Source organism: Amorphotheca resinae (assembly GCF_003019875.1).
Source record: "Amorphotheca resinae ATCC 22711 unplaced genomic scaffold M430scaffold_12, whole genome shotgun sequence".
In the NCBI taxonomy this organism is placed as follows: Eukaryota; Fungi; Ascomycota; class Leotiomycetes; order Helotiales; family Amorphothecaceae; genus Amorphotheca; species Amorphotheca resinae.
The window spans coordinates 569,282-593,944 of NW_020194482.1; the positions used below are offsets into that span (position 1 = coordinate 569,282).

At 50.8% G+C, this 24,663-nt stretch overlaps 9 protein-coding genes across 9 annotated transcripts; 4 read left to right on the forward strand and 5 right to left on the reverse strand.

Annotated features, from left to right (window-relative positions):
- The first annotated feature begins 855 nt into the window (after positions 1-855).
- M430DRAFT_183106 (hypothetical protein) lies at positions 856-1,471 on the forward strand. Its single transcript, XM_024863842.1, has one exon. The coding sequence runs from the start codon at positions 956-958 to the stop codon at positions 1,442-1,444; it is 489 nt and encodes a 162-aa protein (XP_024717417.1). The 5' UTR covers positions 856-955; the 3' UTR covers positions 1,445-1,471.
- A 758-nt stretch (positions 1,472-2,229) lies between these two features.
- Positions 2,230-2,694, reverse strand: M430DRAFT_31006 (hypothetical protein; the record flags this gene model as incomplete). The annotated part of the gene is made up of 1 exon (XM_024865999.1): positions 2,230-2,694. The coding sequence occupies one exon, from the start codon at positions 2,692-2,694 to the stop codon at positions 2,230-2,232; it is 465 nt and encodes a 154-aa protein (XP_024717418.1).
- A 244-nt stretch (positions 2,695-2,938) lies between these two features.
- Positions 2,939-4,168, reverse strand: M430DRAFT_45233 (hypothetical protein). The gene is made up of 3 exons (XM_024867755.1): positions 3,834-4,168; positions 3,647-3,763; positions 2,939-3,573 (listed from the first exon to the last, which is right to left on the reverse strand). The coding sequence occupies exons 1-3, from the start codon at positions 4,119-4,121 to the stop codon at positions 3,172-3,174; spliced, it is 807 nt and encodes a 268-aa protein (XP_024717419.1). The 5' UTR covers positions 4,122-4,168; the 3' UTR covers positions 2,939-3,171.
- A 440-nt stretch (positions 4,169-4,608) lies between these two features.
- M430DRAFT_31008 (hypothetical protein) lies at positions 4,609-7,257 on the reverse strand (the record flags this gene model as incomplete). The annotated part of the gene is made up of 3 exons (XM_024866000.1): positions 4,609-4,620; positions 4,672-7,042; positions 7,154-7,257. 3 exons carry the CDS (start codon positions 7,255-7,257, stop codon positions 4,609-4,611), a joined length of 2,487 nt encoding a protein of 828 aa, XP_024717420.1.
- M430DRAFT_183137 (hypothetical protein) lies at positions 6,838-8,158 on the reverse strand. The gene has a single exon (XM_024863843.1). The coding sequence runs from the start codon at positions 7,977-7,979 to the stop codon at positions 7,302-7,304; it is 678 nt and encodes a 225-aa protein (XP_024717421.1). The 5' UTR covers positions 7,980-8,158; the 3' UTR covers positions 6,838-7,301.
- A 690-nt stretch (positions 8,159-8,848) lies between these two features.
- M430DRAFT_146739 (hypothetical protein) lies at positions 8,849-12,082 on the forward strand. The gene is made up of 5 exons (XM_024863024.1): positions 8,849-9,120; positions 9,215-9,308; positions 9,354-9,718; positions 9,766-10,476; positions 10,536-12,082. The coding sequence occupies exons 1-5, from the start codon at positions 8,938-8,940 to the stop codon at positions 11,823-11,825; spliced, it is 2,643 nt and encodes an 880-aa protein (XP_024717422.1). The 5' UTR covers positions 8,849-8,937; the 3' UTR covers positions 11,826-12,082.
- A 1,169-nt stretch (positions 12,083-13,251) lies between these two features.
- On the forward strand, positions 13,252-14,218 carry M430DRAFT_146741 (hypothetical protein). Its single transcript, XM_024863026.1, has 2 exons — positions 13,252-13,832; positions 13,910-14,218. The coding sequence occupies exons 1-2, from the start codon at positions 13,302-13,304 to the stop codon at positions 14,183-14,185; spliced, it is 807 nt and encodes a 268-aa protein (XP_024717423.1). The 5' UTR covers positions 13,252-13,301; the 3' UTR covers positions 14,186-14,218.
- A 237-nt stretch (positions 14,219-14,455) lies between these two features.
- On the reverse strand, positions 14,456-18,545 carry M430DRAFT_69562 (hypothetical protein; the record flags this gene model as incomplete). The annotated part of the gene is made up of 6 exons (XM_024869440.1): positions 18,341-18,545; positions 18,223-18,272; positions 17,854-18,173; positions 15,910-17,808; positions 14,747-15,861; positions 14,456-14,698 (listed from the first exon to the last, which is right to left on the reverse strand). Exons 1-6 carry the CDS (start codon positions 18,371-18,373, stop codon positions 14,456-14,458), a joined length of 3,660 nt encoding a protein of 1,219 aa, XP_024717424.1. The 5' UTR covers positions 18,374-18,545.
- A 156-nt stretch (positions 18,546-18,701) lies between these two features.
- M430DRAFT_146747 (glycosyltransferase family 24 protein) lies at positions 18,702-23,500 on the forward strand (the record flags this gene model as incomplete). Its single annotated transcript, XM_024863027.1, has 3 exons — positions 18,702-19,082; positions 19,136-19,489; positions 19,543-23,500. Exons 1-3 carry the CDS (start codon positions 18,937-18,939, stop codon positions 23,498-23,500), a joined length of 4,458 nt encoding a protein of 1,485 aa, XP_024717425.1. The 5' UTR covers positions 18,702-18,936.
- Positions 23,501-24,663: the final 1,163 nt, after the last annotated feature.

Consider the following 24,663-nt stretch of genomic DNA (forward strand, 5'->3'; position numbering starts at 1 on the left):
GGTGGGGGGGAGGGAGGGATTCCGAGCTGAGAGTGTCGTGTGCGTATCGCGAGCAAGAGAAACGGGCGAGCAGAAGACAGAAATACAAAACACTCGCAGCAGAAACAGGCTCACCGCGTCGAGGGCACTGGATCTGGGGGCGAGGGCGAGGGAAGCAAGATTGTGCCTGGGGGTGAAGGAAGAAGGCGAAGCCTCGAGATGGAAGATACCTACGAGGAGTACTTCTACCGAAAGAAAGCTCAGACCGCCGGGCACTAGGCCCATTCGGCACTAGCGGAGGGCAGCCGGGCGTGCCGTTGATTTGATTATCGGGATCGCGAGAGTCTGGTCTCCTCTTCTCTCTCTCTGTGTCTCTGTCGACAACGACGACGCGGTCGGTGTGGATGTGCTGGTGTGTTGGTCGCTGCGGATAGAAATGGGAGCCTCAACAGAGACGATGGGAATGTACACAGGACAGCCGGGCTTCTTCACCTTGTGCGGCAGGTTGGGGGCGCGGTGCGGGTGTAGCGATCCTGGTCAACGGTCGACAGTCAACCTATGACCTTATCCTGGCTGGCAAGGCAGAACGCTCATCCTCCTAAGGCCACATATATACCTCTCTCGGCCTCCGAAGCAGAAGCGGCGCTTCGCGCGTGTACGCAGCAAATAAGGGAGACGACCGAGGAGATCTGCTCGTTTGTTTGGCTGAAGGTCCTCGGAGGGGAGAGAGGAGAGAAGAATTCCAGAAAAACACAGAGGAAGCCCAACGTCTCGTGAGCACAGTGGATTTCAGCACTCCAGGTCCGATACTCCGGAAATGCGCAGATATGCACTCTCCCGCAGTCGCTTCTCTCTTATCATGTCCCGGCGCGAGGCATCGCGGGCAGGAGGAGGAGGATGACGATGACGCTGATCAAGATCCGATCATCCCTGGCGGTTTCAGGTTAGGTATGGGAGGGATGGATCCGATCAGATCATGCAGAGCCCTCTCGCTCGATGTCGAAGACACATATATCTCTCCTCTCCTCTCCCAGATGATCAAAAGCGACGTCCCTTCAGCGCGCGGGACATTTGGCTGCAGGGGTCCAGCAGGAAGCAGATGACTGCATTCGCAACTGCAGCATCTCCCACTTCCCGCTTCCCACTCCAACTCCTACTCCTACTCCTACTCCTACTCCTACTCCTGCTTCGTAAACCTGCTTTCCTGACCTTTTTCTCTCTCATCCCGCTCCCCTCCCCTCCCCTCCCCTCCGCCACCTCTTCCCAAGTTCTTCCATCCGTCCATCCATCCATCCATCCATCCATCAACCCATCCTCTCATCATCACCCACCCATATCACCTCAACCCCCTTCCCTACTCCCAGCCATCCCCCTCCCCATGAAACACCCACCAAATGTCTCAGCCCGGCGCGCGTCACACACGAGCATGCCTCGGAGACCTTGCCCCTCTGTCGCTGCTGCGTGATACGATGATACGATGATACGATACTGTACCTCTCGCGAAAGAGATAAGAATAGCCGAGCGTGGTGCTAGTGGCATGCCTTGGTAGTTATGCGTATAAGTATACCTACCTATATACGCACACACACACATATAGAGGGTAGAGTTGCTTCTACGTTGTAGTATAAGGTACCCATCTTAGGTGCTGAGGGCCTCCCCTTCTTTCTTTAAAAAGCAAAAGGGGGCAAAAAACATAACAAACTCCTCCTTATCCTAACTACCTATCCTAACTATCACCCTCCTTACTCCTTCCTCTACATCCCCCGCCCTCTCCTAAATCTCCTCGTAGTTAATCTCCTCTCTCTTTTCCTTTAGGATACGACGTGTGATAGATGCTAGCATAATATATGTGGTCAATATACTCTGCTTCTGACAGAAAATAATTCCTACACGTTGGTTTGGCACTACACTCTTTAGGACCACGGAAACAATAGCAGATATATCATATATTGATTGACCTGAGTATTCGAAAGAGCGACAACGGCTTCTAACTGAACACGGAGGCAGTTTGGGAAACGATATAGATCATGGATAGGGTCTTGAAGGTAGCGACGGAACGGTTCTGACAAAAGTTCCTCTCATATTATTGTCTGCTGCGCACTAGTATCCTATAACATATCGACTAATTTGAACTCCTCTGGATTCCCATACTTACTATCAATCCTGCTGAGCCTTATCATAGCCTTGACAATAGGAAGAAGCGTATTTTTAGTGATATTTGCGGTAAGGGTAACCATAGTATACCTAGCTTACGGAAATCGTTTTGCATCTTCTTCTTTAAGTCGCTTTCGTGCATCTTCCGATATACGCTTCGGGGTCGGAAGAGCTTCAATATCATATTTCGTACGTATTGGAAATATAAGCGGCGACGAGAATTCTGATGATAATGATGCTTCTTTCTCAGCTGCGTCCCAAGCTGCGACATTCTCTAGAGCGATTTTGCGATTACGAGCTCTCTGGGCTTCCGTGCGTGGATATGTGACCATGAACTCCCGGTCTACGTCGTCGCCAATTGCTGCGTCTATTGCACGTATTACGGATTTCCAGCTGCTTATCGTAGGCACAGTGACGAATATCGAGGTGTCTTTACAGCTCATGCTGCCAGCGACGCAACGAAGGAGGTCACTGGGATGCATAGTCATGGGATGGACTATTTCAGTGGTGTTGGCTTTCTCGCTGGTGTTAGCTTTCTCAGTGGTACTGGCTGGCTCCATGGTGTTGGCACGGGGCTATTATGATTGTGTTGAATGGTGGTTGTGGTTATGTTTGGACGATGATGGTGTTAGATAGATGGTAAGGTAGATGGGGCTGGGCTGGGGTATAAGATATGTCAAAATGGACTGGCTTAGCTAGCGCCTCGCTTAATTCGCTACAGCAGCTTGTCCGCGAGATAGGTGGGTTAGCTACTAATGTAGGACGTTGCTTCTGCGGAGGGGGAGCGAGGACGAGGAAAGGCGTCACACAATTGACTACCTATTTGCAAGAGAAACAGAGCCGTCAATGATATATATAGCCACAGCAAAGCCCTCTTCTCTCTCTTGATAGATAGGATCAAACCCCCAAATACAACTCCACACACCTACTGTAGCACTCTCTCCTCGCATTCCTGAACCCTCCCCCCTTTTTCTGAAAGAAAAGGGGGCAAAAAATACGAACTTCCCCCATCCCAACCATGCCAACCATCCCCCTCCTCACTCCACATCCCCCTCAATCCCCGCCCTCTCCCAAAGCTCCCCTCTCTCCATCCCCACGAGAAACAGCTCCTCCAGGTTCTCAAACGCCCTGACCCTCGCCCTTCTTCTCCCGGCCCAATACCCATATTCCTGTTCCACCCGCTGCACCTCCTCCCTCGTAACCGGTCTCGCATCCCCGCTCCGCAGCCCCTCCAGTCTTGATCGCTTCTCTTCGATTTCCGCCCGCAGTCGCTCGACCGTGCGCGAGAGCTCGGATGATGTTGGAGCCGCGGCCAGAGCGGAGAGTTTAGTGCTTGCGAGCCGGAAGCGTGTTTTGAGCAAGGGGAGCGAGGCGCGGAGATGGCTGATCGCGCTGTCTATGGTGGCTAGCTCGTCGGGCGTGGCAGCGTCTGAGGGATCCTGGGGTGCGCGGGTGTTTAGCTAGCGGTACGTAAAAGGATTGCTTGGGGGTACAGGAGAGAGGGAGGCGGACTTGTAAGGCCCAGAAGACCCATTGGCTGCCCTTCTTATCGCCATTCGTGGCCTTGCCCATGATCTGCTTGTTCTGCTCCATCTCCTTCAGCAGCTTGTCCGCGACCGTCTTGGTGACCTGTACCAGGAGGGGGATGGATCAGCTAGGACGTTACTTCTGCGGAGGGAGATATGGAAAGTCGACTCACTTTCCCGTGCAGATTGGCGCTGACCTCCGTCGCGCTATATGGTCGATTCTGTGCTTTCAGATATGCTGCGATCAGCTCCATCGCCTCATCCCCCGTGACAGCCTTGGTCTTCTCTCCCTTGTCTGTCTTCTCCCCCTTCTCCTTCTTCTCGGCTTTCCCCTTGACGCTCTCCTTCTTCTCAACCTTTGCGGTCTTCTCAGGCTTTACTTTCTCCACCTTCGCCTTCTCCGTCTTGGGCTTCAAGGGGTCGGCATCGTCGGGTTTGGGTTTGGGTGCTCGTGGTGCCATGTTCCCCGTGAAGGGTTGGGGCGCGGGGATGCGCGGGTAGTCTGTTTGTGGAACGGAGACGTCGAAGATGGATACGCAGGTAGGAAATAAGAAGAATTATATTACAAGAGTAGAAATTAGGATAAGAACTGTTCTATCAGTTGCACCCTCTTTTAGGGTTTCGGGGCGATGGAGTTGGAAATGAATGACAGCTTTGCGAGATGCCAAATGCAGGTAGACACCTATAAACCTAAGACGGCAGTGCCGCATTGGCAGTCTCGCGTGCCCAAACTCACTTTCTTCAAACATCACGAAATGAAACAAACAACGCAAATGGGTATCATTTCTACTTAAAAGGGTATGTGGAAATGTCCCTCGCACTCATCCAATATTTTAGTTTCTTCAACGCCATTTAATGCCTTTTCCTCCGGTGCTGCATCTCATCATCATCGCGTGCGGATTCATTGATCCTAGCGAGTAGAAAATAGGTTGAATTCGAGTTTCCGAATCACATTATAATCTGGCTCACATGTCAGTAAACCCTAAAAAACTGTAATAACGGCAGACGTACACAATCACTCTCATGCTTTGCGACAGGGATCCCCATCTCTTCAAAGGTAGCGGGGCCGGCCTTCTTGGGTGGGTGGGACACTGGCGCTGGCGCGGGAGTCTGCGGAGAATTTGGCTGTTGAGGCCTTGGGGATGCCCGGCCCGGACCCATCGTATTCTGGTAAGGCGAGCTTGGGGAGTCAAGCCTTGAGGGTTGCATTGAATCGATTCTCGCTGGTCGCTGACTCGCAGGGCTCGCAGGGCTCGCCCTACCATTCACAGGCGTCATCGAGCTTCGTCGCTCGGGGTGTTGGAGATGGTTGGCAGCAAGGTCCCGTCGGGGGATGCTGATAGCAGGACTGTCGCCTCTTGATTGTGGCCTTGGCTGTCTTGACGGATCAGAATTGTAACCCGTGTTAGGCAATGGCTGCAGAGATTGCACATTCTGTGGTTGAGGTCTGTTATTGATATTGATCTGCGGTGCGCTCACAAGTCTATTGCGTCCTTGGTCAAGCTCTGAAGTCTGCGGCTCCCAGCCAGCGGAAGCCACACGATTGGCGCCTCGGCCACCTGGTCCCATGTTGTTGGGTAGTCGCAAAGGTTCGGGTGCGTTTACGCTTCCATTATAGCTGTATGGGTCAGTCGCAGTGTGGTGCAGAGGTACGACACCAAACGCAGAAGAGGGCCTGTCTGCCTGAGGTCCGGCTGCTGAAGAGGGCCGCCCGCCTTGATTGTAGTATTGAGGATTGGGATGCTGAGCGGGAAGAGATGATGCATCATCGTCGGGATACGGTGCAGTTGATACCCGATAAGGATTCCTCGGGTCAGGCATATTAACTACGCTCTCTGCCATTGCCGGCATCTGCTGAACGGGTTTCTTGAATCGTTCGGGTCGGCCTCCACGCTGAGAACCATATTGGGACTTGATCCGTGAAAGAGCTATTTGCTCGTGGTCCTTCTTCGAAAAAGTGTTGTTCTTCTTGATGCTATCGATTCTTCCGATGGCATCATTGTTTCCATGATCTGCAGCTTTCTTGTACCACTTTTCGGATTCGACCAAGTCTATCGGCACGTACACGCCTATCTCGTAGAAATACCCCAGGGCAAACTCTGCTGTGGCCATCTTGGTCTGTGCCGCACGTTGTGCATATGTGAATGCCAACTCCTCGTTCTTTTCGAAGATCCCTTCATATCCACACAGGAACCACTTGCTGATTGCCATCTCAGCCTCCGCTTCTCCTTGGCGGGCTGCAAGAGCGTTGTAGTGCAGTGATAAAGCTGGGTCAAACTCGCAGTCGAGTTGACATAATTCATAAGCCTGACCCATCTTAAGCTGTGCCTTTGCAAAACCAAGATACGCAGCCTTTTCTATGTAGTATTTGGCATCTTTCACGTCGTATGGGAGGTACTGCTCAGGAACGCTTATATTTGGCAGCTCGCGAGCGAGAAGCATACCATAAACATAGGCTCCTTGAGGGGCATTCTCGTCGGCAGTGTCTGCAGCAAATCGTATGAGATTCACACCCCTTTCATAATCCCGCGGCATGCCATGTTGTCCGAGCAGTGTCATCATGCCCAATCTATAATCTGAAGCCGAGTCGTTCGCCGCCACCCCCTTTTGGTAATGCTCGATAGCTTTGGTGGGGTTGTTGGAACTCTCATATTGCATGCCGATCCGGTATTCTGCTCGCGCATAACCTCTCTCTGCAGCCCTTCGATATGCCATAAACGCCTCCTTTTTGTCTACTCTATATCCGAACTTGCCAAACTCGAGCCACATGCCTTGCATAAATTGAGCCTTTGGATGATGTTGCTCTGCAAGAAATGTGACGATATTCAGCGCGTCGACTCTCAACTGGTGCTCTACCTTTGGAGTAACGGGTCTCTGAGACCCGCCGTCCAACTGCTGTTGGCGGGAGGAGTTTTGGCTTGCCACCTCGACCCACGATAGAGCATCCTGGGCCCAAGCCAACTGCATTTCTGGATCCGTCGACTTTAGAACCAATGGCCGTGCCCTCTCCAATACTTCTTCCTTCTCGTCATCGGAAAGCGGCACATTCTCTCCTGCGTTGTGGAGTTTGGGGAATGGAGAAAACCTAGGTGAATCTGGCTGTGATGCAGTAAATTGTTGTAGTGATCGCCTGTTCAAGTTCTGATATGCCGAGGCGTTCGTGTTTTCGTAGCTCGCAGTGAAGCCCGGGACGGCAGAGCGTTGGCGCATGTTTGTCTGGGAGGAGCCGCTCGTCTGAGGGTCTCGCGGGTATGAATCGATATGTGTTGAGTGTGACGACATCGTCGACGTAGAACTGGCCGGATGGCTTGGGGTCATTCGGGCCTCGAGTTCAAGGTTTGCAAGGTCTTGCTGCATATTAGACGGAACCTCCGGCATTACCCTAGGAGCTTCGCATCAGCCTGTCTCCCATGTCTCATCCCTTGACTCTTTTCTGCTCCTCTGACCGGTCGCATGAGGATCGATTTAGCAGGAATCAACATTTCTCACGTACCTTTGAGGCTTTGGCGATACCAATTCTGGCATACGGAAGTCATCCTGACCTCCAGGATAGAAAGTTGCTCCCACCTTGGGGGGGATTGGTGCAGGCCTCTCCATATTGCTCGAGGGTTGGCGCTGCTGATTTGCGTAAGCCCCGGGGTTCAACGGCTGCGGCTGCGGCGCAACAGTGGGCTTAGAGATTTTGGCGTTCGAACGAGAGTCTGGGAGCGAAGGAAGCCCGTATTAGCCAAGGCCCCAAGCAGATTAAGCTGTAAATTGCAGGTCGGGAGAAGAAGAAGCTGGTGGGAAGTGGGAAGGCGACAATGGCATCTGAGGGCTGAATCCTGGTCGGAAGGGAAAGGAAGAGAAGGATGGAGGACGGAGGCGGAAGCGGAAGCGGAAGCAGAAGTTGAAAGATGAGGCAACCCGAGGAAAAGCACGAGGGGCAGAAGCTGCGTTGTCTCTGGACTCTCGGCCTCCGCAAAGGGAGTGGGAGGGGGAGGGATTGAGGGGGACTCAGGGAGGTGGGAGAGCCTTAGCGTCTTGGGGTCGTCGTTCCTGGCCAACGGCAACGGCACGAACGGGCAAAGGTCCAGCGCTCTATAAAAAGAACAAGGAAAAAACCATGAAAAAAACGCCCAGAAAAAAAGCCCCCAAAAAAAAGGGGGAAGTGAAGACAGCAGTAGTAGTGGCATCATAAGTAGAGAGAAGCACGCACCTCGGCGCTGGTAAAAGCCATCATCATAACCATGCTGCCTCCCCCGAAGAGCTTTCTGGCTCGGGGCGATGGGGAACCGGGTAGCGGTGCTTGCCTGCTTGGTGGAGGGAGAGAAAGACATCGTATTGTTCTGCGGCGATGTGACGGCTCTTCCAAATCTACATTCTTATGATGCCATTCACATCAGATTGGAATAGAGTCAGGTCGAGGAGGAAGAGGGCGGTGGAAGACAAGAAAGGAGAGGAGAAGGGCAGGGCAAGGGCAGGGCACAGTTTTCTTGTCTCTTTGTTTCTTTTTCTCTTCTGTTTCTCTGTCTTACTTCTCCTTATCCTTCTCTCTCTCTTCTCACCGACTTTCAGGCCTGATCAACAACTGTACAACAATAGCCTCCCTCCCAGGGTAGACCCTCATCCGAGTCTGGCGTCTCCATTGCCTGGGATTCAGTCCGCATGCCACCCCACAATTACGAGCCTAGATTCTATTGATATTGTAGAGTAAGCAGTAGCTTATCACCTTGTTCAGTTGCTTCAGCTTCTTCAGTGCTTGGACATTGTATGCAGTACTTGGGTGGACCATTCCGTGAGAGCCAAAGACGTGTCTGTCTTGTTGTTTGTTGGAACTTGGCCATTGAAAGAGCAGGCTGCAAACCCCTTTTGCGCGGGACAAGTAGCCTATAGCCATAGAGAAGAGCCCTTGAAAACGCATGGATCAGAAGCAGCAGAGACACCGTGAATGGCATTGTGGATCTATAACAGACCGCACATCAAATCTTACTGAAAAGCTATCAATCCGAGATGTAATGTAACCTTCAGCCTGGGAACCCGCGGCTGTCCAGGGGCCCGCCGCCGCCGCCTCCACCCGCCAAGCTTTTCTCCCCGCGCATCGCGCCTGGGCAACAACGCACACAGAATAAACGCATCGCGCGTTGCCGGCAGCAGACTCGATCAGGAGAAGCGCTCGAGGGAGTGCACTTGACAAGGGTCTTGTTCAGGGTCCTTCGTCGCTCCTACACAGTTGTTGGAGTTGTCAGACCTGTTCCATGGGGTTGCTGCAGTTGCGAGCTCTGTTGGAGAGGAACCATGGCTTCACATCCCCCTGACGGAGAAGGGATCGCGCAGGGCCCAGACAGTCATGTGACTTCTCCCCCAAAGGATTTCCACCACCCTTACACGCCTTATGCCATCCAGGAGACCTTCATGAGCACTGTTTACCAAGTGCTGGAGGAAGGCAAGGTGGGTATTCTTGAGAGCCCTACAGGAACCGTAAGTCTCCTCACTGTGATGTCACGTGATTGCGATATCCCCTTGTGATTCTCCCTCTGGAAGAGAGCTTTACCATGTCCTAACATATCTGCAGGGGAAATCTCTGAGTCTGATCTGCGGAGCGTTGACGTGGCTGCGCGATCATAAACGCCGAGAGTTTGAAGACGGGCTCAACTGGCGTCCAGATAGTATGCAATGCCCAAAGCATGCGAGAATATGACTAACGAAGCCAGACTCTGACGAGCCAGAATGGATCATCGAGCAAGCTAGAGCCAGGAAGCGGCGAGAAATGCTTCGTCGACGCGAAGACATTGAGACTCGGCTGGCAAAGATTCGAGCCAAAGAGAAAGCACAACGAGCCAAATATCTCAGAGGAGATTCGGGACCGAAGAGGAGGAAGACTGACCTGAAGCAAAGTAATGGAGCCGAAGAAGATGAAGAACAGTTTGTTCTAGATGATTATGACAGTGACGGCGAGAAATCGAGTTCCGGGAACAATGGAGGCCTCTCTGCAGCGACGTTGGAGCTAATGGAGAAGCTTGGTATGACCATTGGAGCTCCAAAAGAGGATGATGAAGAGGCAGAAGATGAACTCAAGGTAGGTAGAAAGCTCTCATTATTACGGTATCTTCCTAACTTTTGGAGATCTTCTTCTGTTCTCGAACCCATTCGCAGCTTACACAGTTCATCAACGAACTCCGCCGCGTCAAGTTCCCGCCAGCAATCCCGGCGGAAGAGCAGGACAAGAACGATCCTCAAATCGAAGACCTGAAGCATCTCACTCTTGGATCACGCAAGAACCTCTGCATGAACCCCTCAGTCAACAAATTAAGCTCTGTAACCGCCATCAACGAGCGTTGTCTCGAACTTCAACAGCCCAGCACTGCCCAGGCACACAAATGCGTATTCCTTCCGAACAAAGAAAATCAGCCATTAGTCAACGACTTTCGAGATCATGCACTTGCCACAATCCGCGATATCGAGGACATGGGCTCACTGGGAAAAGAGATTGGCATCTGCCCCTATTATGCATCGAGGTCAGCGATCAAACCTGCTGAGATAGTCACCTTACCCTACCCGCTGCTTCTACAGAAGAGTGCGAGAGAAGCTTTAAAGTTGAGTCTGAAGGGCCATGTGGTTATTATCGATGAAGCCCATAATTTGATGGATGCAATTGCTGGCATACAGGGGGTGGAGGTCAACCTCAAGCAGTTAAAACGTGCAAGAACTCAGCTCGGTGTATATCTACAGAAATTCCGGAATAGGTTGAAGGGAAAGAATAGGGTATATGTGGCACAGGTTGTCAGAGTGATTGACTCTCTAGCTGGGTATCTCGAAGCCCGTTTGGGAACTCCGGTAAGGCAACTGATCTCCCCTGCACATTAGAGAAAGGGAGAGCTAATCCAAAACTGTAGAAAGCAGACGGAATTGTGGACGAGAAAGAGCTCCTTTCTGGAAAGGGAGTCGACCAAATAAACCTCTTCAAACTAATCAAGTATCTCCAAGAGAGCAAGTTAGCCCGCAAAGTCGAGAGCTACGCCATCCACACATCGACGCCTCCCACCAGCCAACTCACAAAATCCTCCCCTCCAAAACCCGAATCCACAACCCCCGTACTCCACCATATTTCCTCTCTCCTATCAGCACTCACGCACCCGTCAAGAGAGGGTCGACTCTTCTTCTCCAAACCCCCCGACTCGCCCGAAGCCGATTCCATAACCCTCAAATTCCTCCTCCTCGACCCATCGTCACACTTCCAAGAGATCGTCAGCGAAGCCCGTGCCGTCATCCTAGCCGGTGGAACCATGTCGCCCATGAGCGACTACACCTCCCACCTCTTCCCTTACCTCCCCCTCGCTTCCATCACCACACTCAGCTGCGGCCATGTGATACCGAAATCGAACCTCGTCGCTTGGAATCTCTCCTCCGGGCCCAGTGGCAAGGAAGCCGAGTTTGAATTCACGTACAAGAATCGCGGGAACGGGGAGATGATGGACGAGCTGGGGCGCGCGATGCTGAATATCTGCACCGTGGTGCCGGACGGCGTTGTGGTGTTCTTCCCCAGCTATGCGTACCTCGAGACCGTCACCAGTCACTGGACTCGCGCTCCCAGTTCTGAGGCGGGCCAGGGGGCAAAGAGCATCTGGCAACGGCTGGAGGCGAAGAAGATGCTATTCCGGGAGAAGAAAGACAGTGGGGTGGAGAACGTGCTGGAGGAATATGGCAAAGCTATTGATGCGGGAAAAGGAGGTTTACTCCTCAGTGTCGTGGGCGGCAAGATGTCCGAGGGCATCAACTTTTCGGACCGCCTCGGGCGCTGCGTCGTCATTGTCGGGCTCCCATTCCCGAACATCGCGAGCGCCGAGTGGAAGGCGAAGATTGAGTATATCGAATCGACCACCCTTGCCCGACTCGAGGCCGAGCTGGGGAGAGAGGAAGCGATGAAGAAGGCGAAGGAGCAAGGTCGCGAGTTCTACGAGAATGCCTGCATGCGAGCCGTGAACCAGAGCGTCGGGCGAGCGATCCGCCACCGTGAGGACTACGCAGCGATCGTGATGATTGACAAGAGATTCGGGAATGAGCGGGTCCAGGGAAAGCTCCCGGCGTGGATTAGGGAGGGCATGGTTGCAGATGCGGGGCAGAAGGGCTTTGGACAGTTGATGGGCACGCTGGGCGCTTTCTTCAGGGGAAAGAAGATGGTTTGATAAGACCAGGCGTCTGTTTTGTATGAAGACTACTCATAATTCCTGGGTTGACTTGGGATCACAGCTGCGAGCTACCTACTTCCGCGTCATCCCCATGAAGATCCGGCAAGTGTTGTGATCTTAGACTTAACGACTGTCAACATTTTGTGGGAGCTCTTTTTCTAGACAGAGACGATTCAGTAGACCTACTGATGATCGTATCCCAGGCGGGAGAGATATGTAATACTAGAAGTCAAATACTCAAAATCTTCCAACAGCATGTCCCCCCTTTAAAGATAACCAAGTTAAGCAGGATTCAAAAGAGACTAGCGTTACATTATTATGGCCAAAATTCATGATACCTCAAGAATATAGGAATTAACTTCCTTGCCTGAAGGGCTCACAGCAGAGCCATGAACCGGAGCTCGAATTACATGTTGTGAGATGTTTGTTGGCTTAGAGTGGGATGTACGACTCACTTTTCGGATAAGTACAACTATACTGACTGACCTTGTTTGTCACTGCGGCTTCATCATCGAATAAAATTCTACATTTCCTTTCCTCGGATTTTCAAACGCAAAAAGTTTTCCCAGCATGTCGGTACCGTTAATGGACAACAAAGGCGCGGTTCCATTGCGCGTCCCTGGCTTTGGAGATATTCCTCTCGAGGAGGAGATCCCTATCTCCCGCCGTTTCGCGCACGGCATCAACGAGTAGAAGCAAGTTCCTGCAATCACGCAGCGCGAACTCACGATAGTCGGCGTCATGAACGAATTGACTGACCGAGCAAATTGGCACATGGACATTTCCAACCTAGAGATCGTGGATCTATGGCGGGATGAAATTCTTGGTTCGATACCCCTCATGGCACTAGTCCTGATATTGAGTATCTAAAGTGTCAAGTCGTCAATAAAAATGAGGGATAGTAGTGGAAACGAGATTCCACCCGAGGATTTTGAGAGAAAGGGAGATGAAGCTCAGGGCGGGAAGGATGAAAACAATAATGGACTTACTCTTACAGTCAAAACAGCAAGATACAAGTAGGACTTCCAATTTGCCCTGTCCTAACTCGCTGTATTCACATCAAGAAGAAATTCCATGATGTCCTTCTTGACGGCAGCAGTTCGGAACAAGGTATTATTATCCGGAAGCTGCATTTATGAGCATATAAAGCCTGTTACTGTACGTAATTATAACAAGGCAATTTGCGAGTTGTGAGATTATCATCACTTGACACGGTTGGAGAGGAAGTTTTGTTGCACATCGCAGCAATGCCCATCCTGTGCTTCTCTGACGTCGAGACCGCAACGAGGCTGAACGGAAAAGGAGGCATTACACGTGACTGTGACTATAAGGCAACAAGGCTAATATGTTCTTACTAAGCAACCGCGTCTCCAGAGCTACCTACAGGTATGTACAGTACCTGGAGCATCATCTCTGAATCCAAACGTCAGATCACCTTTTCTCCCTTCATAAACGTCATAAACCTCCTCCAAGATGGCCGAACGCGATCTCCAAGAAGTGCTCCCAAAGTTAAAATCCTCTCACAGCTATCAAGAATCCCTCTCCCTCCTCTCCAAAGCCAAGATCGCTCTCCTCAAGCTTAACGCCCTAACACCCCAGCCCACCACCCCTTCCTCCATCCTCCTCGCCGCGCGCGAAGTCTTCGAAGCCGGTGCTCTGCTGTCCATCCGTGCTAAAGATCCCGATGCTTTTACCCGCTACGTACACCAGCTGACGCCATTCTACGAGTTACCCCCGGAGAGGCTGAGCGCGGCGAACAGCGAGAAGAACAAGATCACGGGGTTATATCTGCTGTTACTGTTGACGCAGGGCAATTACTCTGGATTCCACACGGAATTAGAGGGTTTGGAACTTAGACAGAATGGCGGGTTGGTGGAGGATGATAGGTTTTTGGGATATCCGATTAAGCTCGAGAGGTGGTTGATGGAGGGCAGTTATGATCTGGTGTGGAAGGCGATGGCGAGTCGGGAGGTGCCGAGTGAGGAATATGGTGTATTCAGCGAGGTTTGTTCACCTTTTTCTTTCCCCTTGCCTGTTCTTGATGTTCTCCTGCGAATCGTGCGCTGACGTTGATCACATAGATTTTGACTTCACAAATCCGCAATGAGATCGCCTCGTGCAGCGAAACAGCATATCCATCTCTCCCTATCTCTTCAACCAAGAATCTACTCTTCTTGGACAGCGAAGGCGCAGTCGTTTCTTTTGCACAGAGCAGAGGTTGGGCGATTAAGGATGGTCGGATATATTTCCCGAACCAAGTCAAGATGGGCGTTGATGAAGGCAATGAGAAGGCGCTTAGCCAAATGGTCATTGAAAATACACTGGGGTATGCGAGGGAGCTGGAGACTATTGTTTGATCGGTTTTACTTTGCTGATCTCGGAAGACATCTTCGTCGCCTGGAGACGAAAACAAAGAGGGACAAGCTTGCATGGATGTATTCTAGAACTGGCGCCCTGGCGTATTTCTGCAATGAGAGGCAGATGGCATATGATATCATTTCATGTCATCCATTTGATCCTGCAACAGACATTTGATTGTGAATACTCCCTACATGCGACTGCTCTGGGCTCCAAGCAGCGTCGATCTACTATTTTCCCAAACTCCGTCCTGGTACCTCCAGAATCCTTCATGCGACAAGCTTCAATCCACTACCGTTCCGTCCCACTTCGCAGACCTCACAAACAGTACATACAGTCCCCTTGTACTTGGGTTGGTACTTGCTTCCATCGAATGCACATACTTCGAATGCGGAACCAGAGTAGATTGGCGTATATGACGCTGCGCAGATGTCGAAATCTGCAAACTGGTCAAATTCGATTTCGTGGGTATCATTAGGGTTGCGCTCGCATTGAGCTTTGGTTTTGCGTGCCTATATTATATTAGTAACGTGAGCGTTGGTAAAATCACTGAAACCTACATTATCAAGAATTTTAGGACTTCCACCATTGGCCAGCATCCTGTTTGCGAAACTCAAGGCAGAATTGTAATTCTTGTTCATGAACGCCGCTCTCATCGCACTCGCCAGAGCCAACTGTCTATGCGCCACTTCTAACTTGGGAATCGTGAAGTACGCCGAGAGTTCGAGCGATCGCTTCAGCTTCTCTGGGGATTTAGCTACTTCTTCAGCTGTACCAAGATTTCGTCGCGTAAGTTCGATTGCCATCGCGAGGGTGTACTCGGAGGCAGTTGTGATCAGCTTCTTTGCCTCATCTACTTCTGAAGCGGTTGAAACGGCGTTCACGAGGAGAGCGTGTAGAATTCCCTTGAAGATTCGTGAACCATCCTCAAGCTTGTTGGTACGCATGGCATCGTAGCCTCTTTGTAAATCTCCAGTGGCCAAAGTTTCTATGTCACGAGGGATGATGGGCAGAACCTTTCGAGGGTCGGTCTCATCGACCGTTCGGCGGACATAGTTGACCAGCGGTGGAAGGCCGGCAGATGCAGGAAGATATGTCTTAGAGGCTTGGTAAATCTCCAAAAAGCGTGGCTTCAGCGGGGCGAAGTTGACAGCACCTAGTTGTCTGTTCAGTAATTGCATGGCGGTTTCAAAGGAGCCTCCGGCCACGTGATCAGCTGCAATCGGTGAGTTGCGGGCCCAGAGGTCTGCTTCGCTGCTTCCTGCACCCGCCTCGGCGCTATCAACATTGACGAAATCACTTTCGACTTCTGGTACGATATCATCACCCATATCCCAGCCAGCAACATCCTCGTCGTCATCTGCCTCGATAAGATGGCCGTTTCGCTCTTCCTCTCCAGCCTCATCAAGACCAAAACCGTTGGAGGTTGCTGCGGGCTCATCTTCTAACGACAGACCCTCAACCTGCCCAAGTAATGCTTTCTCGAAGAACGATTGGGATGTAGCCTTGGTGGGCCAGTTTGCCTTGAACGTCGCTACGATAGGCTTTGGTGGAGTAAGGGGGGAGCCGAGAGTCGGGAGTGTGATTTGTTCTTCAGTGAGCCCAGTGGCCTCCAAAATTGATTCACACTCTTCCGTAAGACCGTTAGATTTTGCAGTCATGTAAGCGAGAGGGTCTTTATATGTCAGTAATCGCTCCCATTTTACAATCCATTGAAACTTACAGAGATCGATCTCTTTGAACATTTGTATCCTGTCAGTTACATCTCCGAGATATAAAGCATTTTGGAAACGTGCAGTGAAGTCTCCACGATGTTCGGCGATCTTGGCCATTCGTGCGAGTTTCCCTTCATCACCTGTAGTCAGGTACAAGAATGACAATTTATCGAACTGCCTCAACTTTTGGTAAGTCATCTCGACAATCTGGTGATTGCCATGTGCAAGAGCCTCTGTTGACAATCTTGACCAAAGCTTCGGTTTATCAAGCTGTTTTGCCATCTCTACTGCAACCTCCAAGTTACCACACTCAATGGCCAACTCGAAACGCGTTGTTGGATCTTGGACAAATTGCAAAGCAATCTCCGGGTATCCCTTCTTCTGCAAGTAAGAGATGATACTCTGACCAACCAGACTCGAGGTCTTGATAATCTGTAACATTTCCTCGTAGTTGCGCTTGACGAGTGCCAGTTTGAAGCGGTACTCAGTCGGGTCAATATTCAAGATCTTCGGCTTTGCGTTTCGACCGAGGCAGTAAACGCTGCGCGCTTTTACTCGTACGAGGTAAACAGTCTGGTCAAGAGTCCGAACAATGCCATTGTCGCCATTAAGAAGAGTATATTTGATGTGGTTGAGGGTAGAGTAGAGAAGGACGCCGGCATCGTCCCAAGTCGCACTCTTGATTCGAATCGTCTCGTGAAGTGTGCTGACCTGCTCTAAGGTTTTCGTGACAATCGTGACATTGTGCTTGCTCAGCAGCGCGGCGTATAATCCGTCATTTGACCATACGACATATTTTACTCCAGTGACAGCAAGTTCTGCAGTACTTTTCTTTTGTTGGATATCGTATAAATGCACAGCAGTAGGGGTGATTAGAAGAAGATTGCCGGTTCCACCAAAATAGATATCAGTAGTACCTGCGGGAGGCTTGATGGTCTTTGTGGTTGAGTTCGAGAGATCCTTGATATCAATCTGTTGACCAGCTGCGTTGAAAACTGCGAATCGGTTGCGTGCCACGAATACGGCTGAATTGCCCTGGCCACGTTTCGTGTCTGTGGGGTCTATTGATCCAGAGCCCTCCCGAGGAAGGTGGATGAGCTCGTAAGAGCCACCATCCGCGGGTGAAGTGACCAGAATAGCGCGCTCGGCTGGGTTGTAAGACAGTGATCGCGGAGGAACCCAGGGGCTACCGAGCTTTTTCAAGGTCAACAGAGTTGGACTCTCAACGTTCTTCTGGAAGTCATAAGACCGGACATGCTTGTCCTTAGTGATGAAAAAGAGATTGTTCTGATAGAAAGCAGACGCGGGTCGTTCCCTCTCAAGCTTGAAGACCATAACACCATTGTCATGTCCAGCGGCAAAAAGATTGATCTCTGGATGAGCTGCAATAACCCAAAAGCGATCATTTTCTCGTTTGAAGGACTGGACTGAAGTTCGCTTGTTCAGATCCCAGACCCGGATGGTCTTATCCTCACCAACAGACAATATTAAATCTTGGTGGGGGTGGAATAAGCATCCTGACGCATTCTGGAAATGACCCCGGCACGTATCGACTTCCCAAGCCTTTGTCTCGCTCATTCTCCACAATTTGACAAGTCGATCGTCTCCAGCGGATACGATTAGGGGTAGTGTGGGATGGAAAGCTACCCAGTTCACACCCCGGTCATGACCTTCCAACACAAATTTGACCACAGCATCTGTATTTCCAAACATATCGGCTTGATTCTGATTTCCGCGAGACATTTGGTCTTCGAAGGTCATAGATGTGGGAGCAGAATGCTTCTTTCGGAGGCCTGAAATATCCCAGACACGAACAGACTGATCCAGTGAGGCTGAAACTACCAAATCTTCTTTTGGATGGAACTGCGCGCACATGGTGTAGTGATTGTGACCGGTCATAGTGCAGACTGATGCTATTAGAAAGATCGATTAAGGTGAGAACATAGACTTACTTAAGGATCTGTTCTGCCAATTCCATATTCTGATAGTCTGATCATCCGAACTCGAAATGATCCAGGGAAGCTCGTGGTGGAAGAAGACAGTCCGAACATAATCCAAATGACCATTCAAGGTAAAGAGACATCTGCGAGTCTGATATGACCAGACCTTAATCTTGTAGTCATCTCCACCAGAGACGAAGAGGGGCTGCGTCTTGTGAAAGTCAATTCCTCTAACCGGTCCATCGTGTTCCTCGAATCGGTCAATCAAGGTTCCCATACGATAATCCCATAGTTGGATAGTTGAGGAGTGCAGGGAGACCAGAATCCACGGTCTGTAGATGATTAGTTGTGGATGCGAAAAGGGGGGTATTGTGATCGGACCTTTTAGGATGGAAAGCAATGCCTTTCGCTCTCGAGGATTTGGACTCGAACTATCCCGATTGTCAGAAACCGAATGACAGAAGTACCACAGCCATTCCAGCCTTCCTTCAAGACATACCTTGGTCAGCATGTTCGTGGAGGAGGATGCCATCTTGACCGCTGCGAGATACGAGAAGCTCACGCTCCGCGCATGAAGGATGCAGGGTTCTCGGGTGCGCGGGTGTCCAAGGATATACGACCTCTATGGGAGAGGGCGTTCGACGCAGATGGCAGACAGCAGGTCGGAGGAGTTCAGGATCGAGTCGAGGGGGGGGTGTTTGTGTGATGTGGTGGTGTTGCGAATCGCGATCCGTGTCCAATTCTTGTGTGCTACGGATGACGCCAACTCCCCTGCGCGCAGTGGAGCTCCCCTTTGCCTAGGGGAAAGGCCACCTCGCAGAGTCGAGACAACATTTCAGCCTCGTCCCTCTTCGCGTAGAATTGATCCAGTTGATCTCTCCCTGCCTTTTGCCCTTGCACTTGCACTCACTTATGTGTTGTAGGCGTGTATCATGTCTTGTTTCACGCCGATTCGACTACCATAGGAGAGTCTCTACTTTAATCTGCTGACGGACGCCCGTCCTCGCTGTCTAATTGCTACGGAGCATCCCCCCTCAGAGTCGGAGCCTGCTTCATAGAAGCATAGAAGCTCTTCGTACACCTCCAGCGGGCAAGATGGGGGTCTTCAGCTTGCCGTGGAGTCTCACAGGAGCTCTGCTGGCATCCACGTATCTTCCCTCACTATTTGCCTGTGCTAGTCCATCAATCAATGTCGGGTTGCAGGCCTCTTTCTCCTCTGCGCCATACCTCCTTGAACTACTGTTTGTAGATTCCTGTCCCATTCTCAAGCGTGACAAGACTGACCTGGGCACAGAGAAACAGCTGCAGACGAAAACGCAACATCTTATTTTCCGCTTCTCGATCGAATTGCCGACGGTTACTTCTCAAAAGCCTCTACAGATAAGGAGCTTTATGACCAGTTTATACAAGTGTTGAAAGATGATGGGCACATGTCGGATCCAGAAACACTTTCTGTCTACCAGTTTGCACTGTCCATGCGGTCTTCAGCCCCTCGTATCGAAGCACATTATCAGTATTACCACACTGCAGTGGAGCCGTCTCTGAAAGTGGAACAAGATACGACATGTCCTGAGTGGGTGCTCTTTGACGACAAGCAGTATTGTTCGCCGGCTCTGGATGCACCTCATCAGGACGTCAGCGATAACTCGTATGTTCTATCATCATGACCCAGGGGTTCAGGGGCTAATTCCAACTGTGAAGGCAAATAGAAGAATTGCCGTTCGACAGGGTGTTTGGAAATCCTTCGGCACCCGTCTCTATTTTGTACGCTGATATTTCCTCCCCGACATTTGGACAGTTCCACAAAATCCTGGTAAAGAGAGCTCGTGAGGGAAAAGCTTCCTACCGAGTCCGATACAAGAAAGCAATTTCCCCCGAGTCCAAGCCACTCATTATCCCAGGCTACGGTGTTGAGCTGGCGCTGAAGCGAACAGACTATATTGTGATTGATGACCGCAAGGACAATGAAGCCAAGCCTTCAGAGGCTGTCTCGGAGACAGAGGTGAAGTTTGAAGACGAAGAGTTTGCGGATCTTAAACCTCTGTCTAGCTCGGAACTGCTCGACCTAAGTGTAAAGACATCAAGCTTCATAATGCAGAGCGAAAAGCCATTCGATACCCTCATAAAGCTTTCACAGGACTTTCCAAAATATTCAAGCGCCGTGGCTTCCCACAATGCCACTGCGGAATTTCTTGCAGAGCATAGTTATAACCGTGGCCGGATAGTGCCGGCTGGGTTTAACGTCTGGTGGATGAATGGTGCCCGGTTGACTGATCGACAAATTGGAGCTTTGAGTCTCCTTCATCTGTTGCGGAAAGAAAGGAAGCTCGTAAAAGGTGTCACTGATCTTGGCTTCACTGGCAAAGAAGCAATTGAGCTTCTGACAGACCAAGCAATAGCCGCCGTCAACGCTGACGATGAACCACAAAGATTTGACTGGAGGGATGAGATCGAGGGCGGTAACGCAATAATATGGTTGAACGACCTCGAGAAAGACAAACGCTATGCGGATTGGCCTACAGCTCTCCCTGCGATGCTCCAGCGGACGTACCCTGGACAACTTCCTCCTGTCCGGAGAGATTGCTTTACCTTGGTTCTACCAGTTGACCTCACAAGCATGCAGGATGTTTATGTTATCGCTGATACTCTTATAAGCTTTGTGAGGCGGAAGCTTGCCATTCATATTGGAATTGTACCCATTACCAAAACAGCCCGCGCCGAAGATCAAGCTGCGGTGCTTTATCACCTGCTTGATACATACGGACTAACCGCTCTTTCCGAATACCTCGAGGCGTCCTACAACTCCCGGTCTGTTGAATCTGCGAGCAAATCGGTCTTTGAAAGTACGATAAAGAAGAAAAAGCCCCGAGCAAACAAAGCCACTCAATCTTTCGAAGATGTGCTCGAGTCTGAAGAGTATCGAAGCCAGGTCCAGGCCTCCAAAAAATGGATTCGGAGACTAGCTGCGGATAGTACAATCCCGCCAATGTTTGTTGATGGAGTTGCCCTTCCTCGTGGTGAAAATTTCTTGCAGACGATGAGTTCCAGAGTCATGGCCGATCTACAGTCCATTCAAGCGGCGATCTACGAAGAGTATTTCAAAGCAGATGCGTGGCTACCATCGTACTTCCTCGCTCAGGCGGCTAAGAAACGAAATGCACTGGTGGTGCCCGAGGACGAGAGCAGTCTGAGGATATTCGATGTCAACAACCTCTTAGGGGGAAATGATGAGTTTGTTAAAACGTTGCCCCGTGTAGAGGCTGATCCATCATCTGCGAAAGACGATTGGGGTCATATGATTGTGATAGCAGACCTGGACTCTGAGGCTGGTAAAAAGCTTCTCTCGACAGCGATCTTGTTTCATAAGACCAACCCCTCGGTCGAACTCACTGTAGTGCACAATCCAGCTTCCGACACTACTAATTTCGCCGTGAGCAATCTCCTATTTTCTCACGTACGAGACCATTCATACCAGGCTTTCCAAGATGCCGATGATCTTGCTGCCATTTTGACTGCAGATGTCTCTAAAGAAAAGAATGTGGCTCAGCAAGAAGCAGACGAGTATTGGCAAGGCGCCAAATTTTTGGTCAAATCTATATCGTTCCGACCTGGTCAAAATGGCCTTTTGCTGAACGGTCGCCTTGTTGGTCCTGTCACTGCGACATCTGAGCTCGACCTGGAAGACTTCGAACAATTACTATCATATGAACGCTCCAACCGAATCTCCCCAGTATATGCTGCCGTGAAGACCCTTGGAAGGGCCGACAGTCTTGTGGATCCTCTTTCCGCGGCGAAGATCTCTTCCATCGTAGCGACATCCATGCTACCGGGTACACCAGATGGCATTGTTGAGAAGGATTCAACAGCCAGGATGAGTTTGCACGGTTTATGGAATAGTTCCCACACTGCTATTGAGGTTGGCGATATCTCTACAGCGACCATACAGATGACACTACTTGTGGATCCCGCCAGTGAGCAAGGTCAAAAATGGATTCCTATCATAAAAGCCCTCTCAGAGCTTGAGGGTGTTTACGTCAAGCTTTTCTTAAATCCTAAAGAGCGCCTTCAGGAGATCCCTGTGAAGCGATTCTACAGGTATGTTCTTGGTTCAAAACCGACCTTCGATGATTCTGGGGCCCTCCAGTCTCTTGGTGCTTCCTTCACTGGCGTCCCTCAAGATGCTCTATTGACTGTGGGTATGGATGTACCGCCGGCGTGGCTAGTCGCACCAAAAGTTTCGGTTCACGACTTGGACAACATCAAGCTCAGCTCCATAAAGACCGATGTCAATGCCGTCTATGAACTAGAGCATATTCTTATTGAAGGTCATTCCCGCGAGGTCCCAACTGGTGGTGCTCCACGTGGTGCTCAGCTCGTTCTTGGAACTAAAAGAGATCCTTATTTTGCCGACACGATCATCATGGCCAACTTGGGTTATTTCCAATTCAAAGCAAACCCAGGGTTTTATAAAATCCAACTCCAGGAGGGTAGGAGTTCGGAAATCTACAACATTGAAAGTATTGGCTCTCGCGGTTGGCTTCCAGTTCCGGGTGATGAAAGCACGGATATCATTCTTATGAGCTTCCAAGGTGTAACGTTGTTCCCCCGATTGTCACGAAAGCCAGGAATGGAGGGCAAAGATGTCCTTGAAGAAAAGGCAGACTCGACATTGGACATCGTATCGCGAGGTCTTAGCTTTGCCCAGGGAATCCTTGGTGGCAAAGGCAAAGATGCAGAGAAAGAAACGCATGCCGAAATCAACATCTTCTCTGTTGCGAGTGGCCACCTTTACGAACGCATGTTAAATATCATGATGGTCAGTGTAATGAAGCACACCAAACATACCGTCAAGTTCTGGTTCATTGAACAATTCCTATCACCTTCCTTCAAAGACTTCATCCCCTACCTCGCCGCTGAATACGGCTTCAAATACGAAATGGTGACCTACAAATGGCCTCACTGGCTCCGACACCAAACCGAAAAACAGCGTGAAATTTGGGGCTACAAGATCCTGTTCCTTGACGTCTTGTTCCCTCTTTCTCTCGACAAGGTGATCTTCGTGGATGCGGATCAGATCGTAAGAACAGATATGATTGATCTCGTTAACCACGACCTGAAAGGAGCACCTTATGGCTTTACACCCATGTGTGACAGCCGGACTGAAATGGAAGGATTCCGGTTCTGGAAACAAGGCTATTGGGAGAAATTCTTACGTGGGCTTCCATACCACATTTCGGCGCTCTACGTCGTGGATCTCAAACGCTTCCGTCAAATGGCTGCCGGTGACAGACTTCGCCAACAATATCACTCTCTGTCTTCTGATCCAAACAGTTTGTCAAACTTGGATCAAGATCTGCCAAATCATATGCAGACCATCCTCCCGATCCATAGTTTGCCACAAGAATGGTTATGGTGCGAGACATGGTGTAGCGACGAGAGCTTGAAGGACGCGCGCACCATAGATCTGTGCAACAATCCGCTGACGAAGGAACCGAAGTTGGATAGAGCAAGGAGACAGGTGCCCGAGTGGACAGTGTATGATGATGAGATCGCGGCTGTAGACAGGAAGCGGAAAGGCTTGGATGGGAATGGAGAGAAGAAGGCACAGAGTGGAACCGTGGAGGTAAAGACGGAGAAGAGGACGAGAGACGAATTGTAAAATATACCCTTGAGGTGTCGAGGATGAGAGACGGATTGTAGATATATGTTTTGGTAATTCAATAAAAGGCTGTATAACTATGCTGATGTGCGCCTCGAGGTCCTCGGTATTGATTCAGCTTACCTTACCGAGTATGTCGTTTTGCTTGGCAGGTTGGCTTTCTAGAGCCGCTTCCGCTTTTGAAAGGTAGTTCGTTGCTTTTAGCCCCTTTTGACGTTCCCGATTAGGAAAAGGGAATACATCAAACATTGAGATGCTACAAGTTCTAGATGGCCTGGAGTCTAAATGTCACGTCTGCCCCGTCACCCCCGTGTTTTCCCGAGGCGGTTAGCCCTTCCTGCCCTGTGGACCAGCAGGGCGTTACATAAGCCGTGGCTGAAGGGGAGCGAGCCACTTTGACGAAGAGGCGTCGTCTTTTTATACCACGCGATCTGGGGTATATGTACACCTGGTAAAATAAGGTATAGATGAGGGTACAATGCATTCATGATAACATACTTGTCGAGAGCCATGGTCACATGGTCAACATTTCCTTCCTCACACAACATACTGATCATCCATTTCTCTTCCCATCCTCCGTGTCGATCCTGAAGGATGACGCTCGTCGGGCCCCGGGGTGGGCGCTGCCCGGGACCACACGTGACCCCCATGGCAGGGGAAGCCTTCCAAAGTTCCCGTGTCATCTCCATTCACACAACTCCATATTCATCTCGTGCCAGACTTTGCGTTGCTATTCCCATCCCATCCCATCCATCCATTCTCTCTCTCTCCGCTGTCATTGATTCAATTCCCCGCCGTCCCCGCCCATCCCGCCAGATCCCCCTCCCCGGATTTCCTGTCATCTTCCCCCGTCACCCGTCGCCCGCTTCTCCATGGTCGCCCCACATTTCCCGGCATCTCCTATGCTCTGAGAACCACTGAACCTGAATACTACTACTGCTGCTAGGTGGCGGGTGTTGACGAGATCACCCGCCCTATTAGTTCCATCCGCGTCCACGGCGCACTACCCTCCTTCGTCCCCCCATCATCTCTCATCGGGCAGATAGGACTGCTGCTAGACAGTCCTTCTCCAGCAATCATTCCGTCCCCAAAACCCTCTCGTCGTCCTGCCAACATCCCCCTACGAACTCTCCCACGCCCCGGAAGCCCGTCGTCCCAAGACA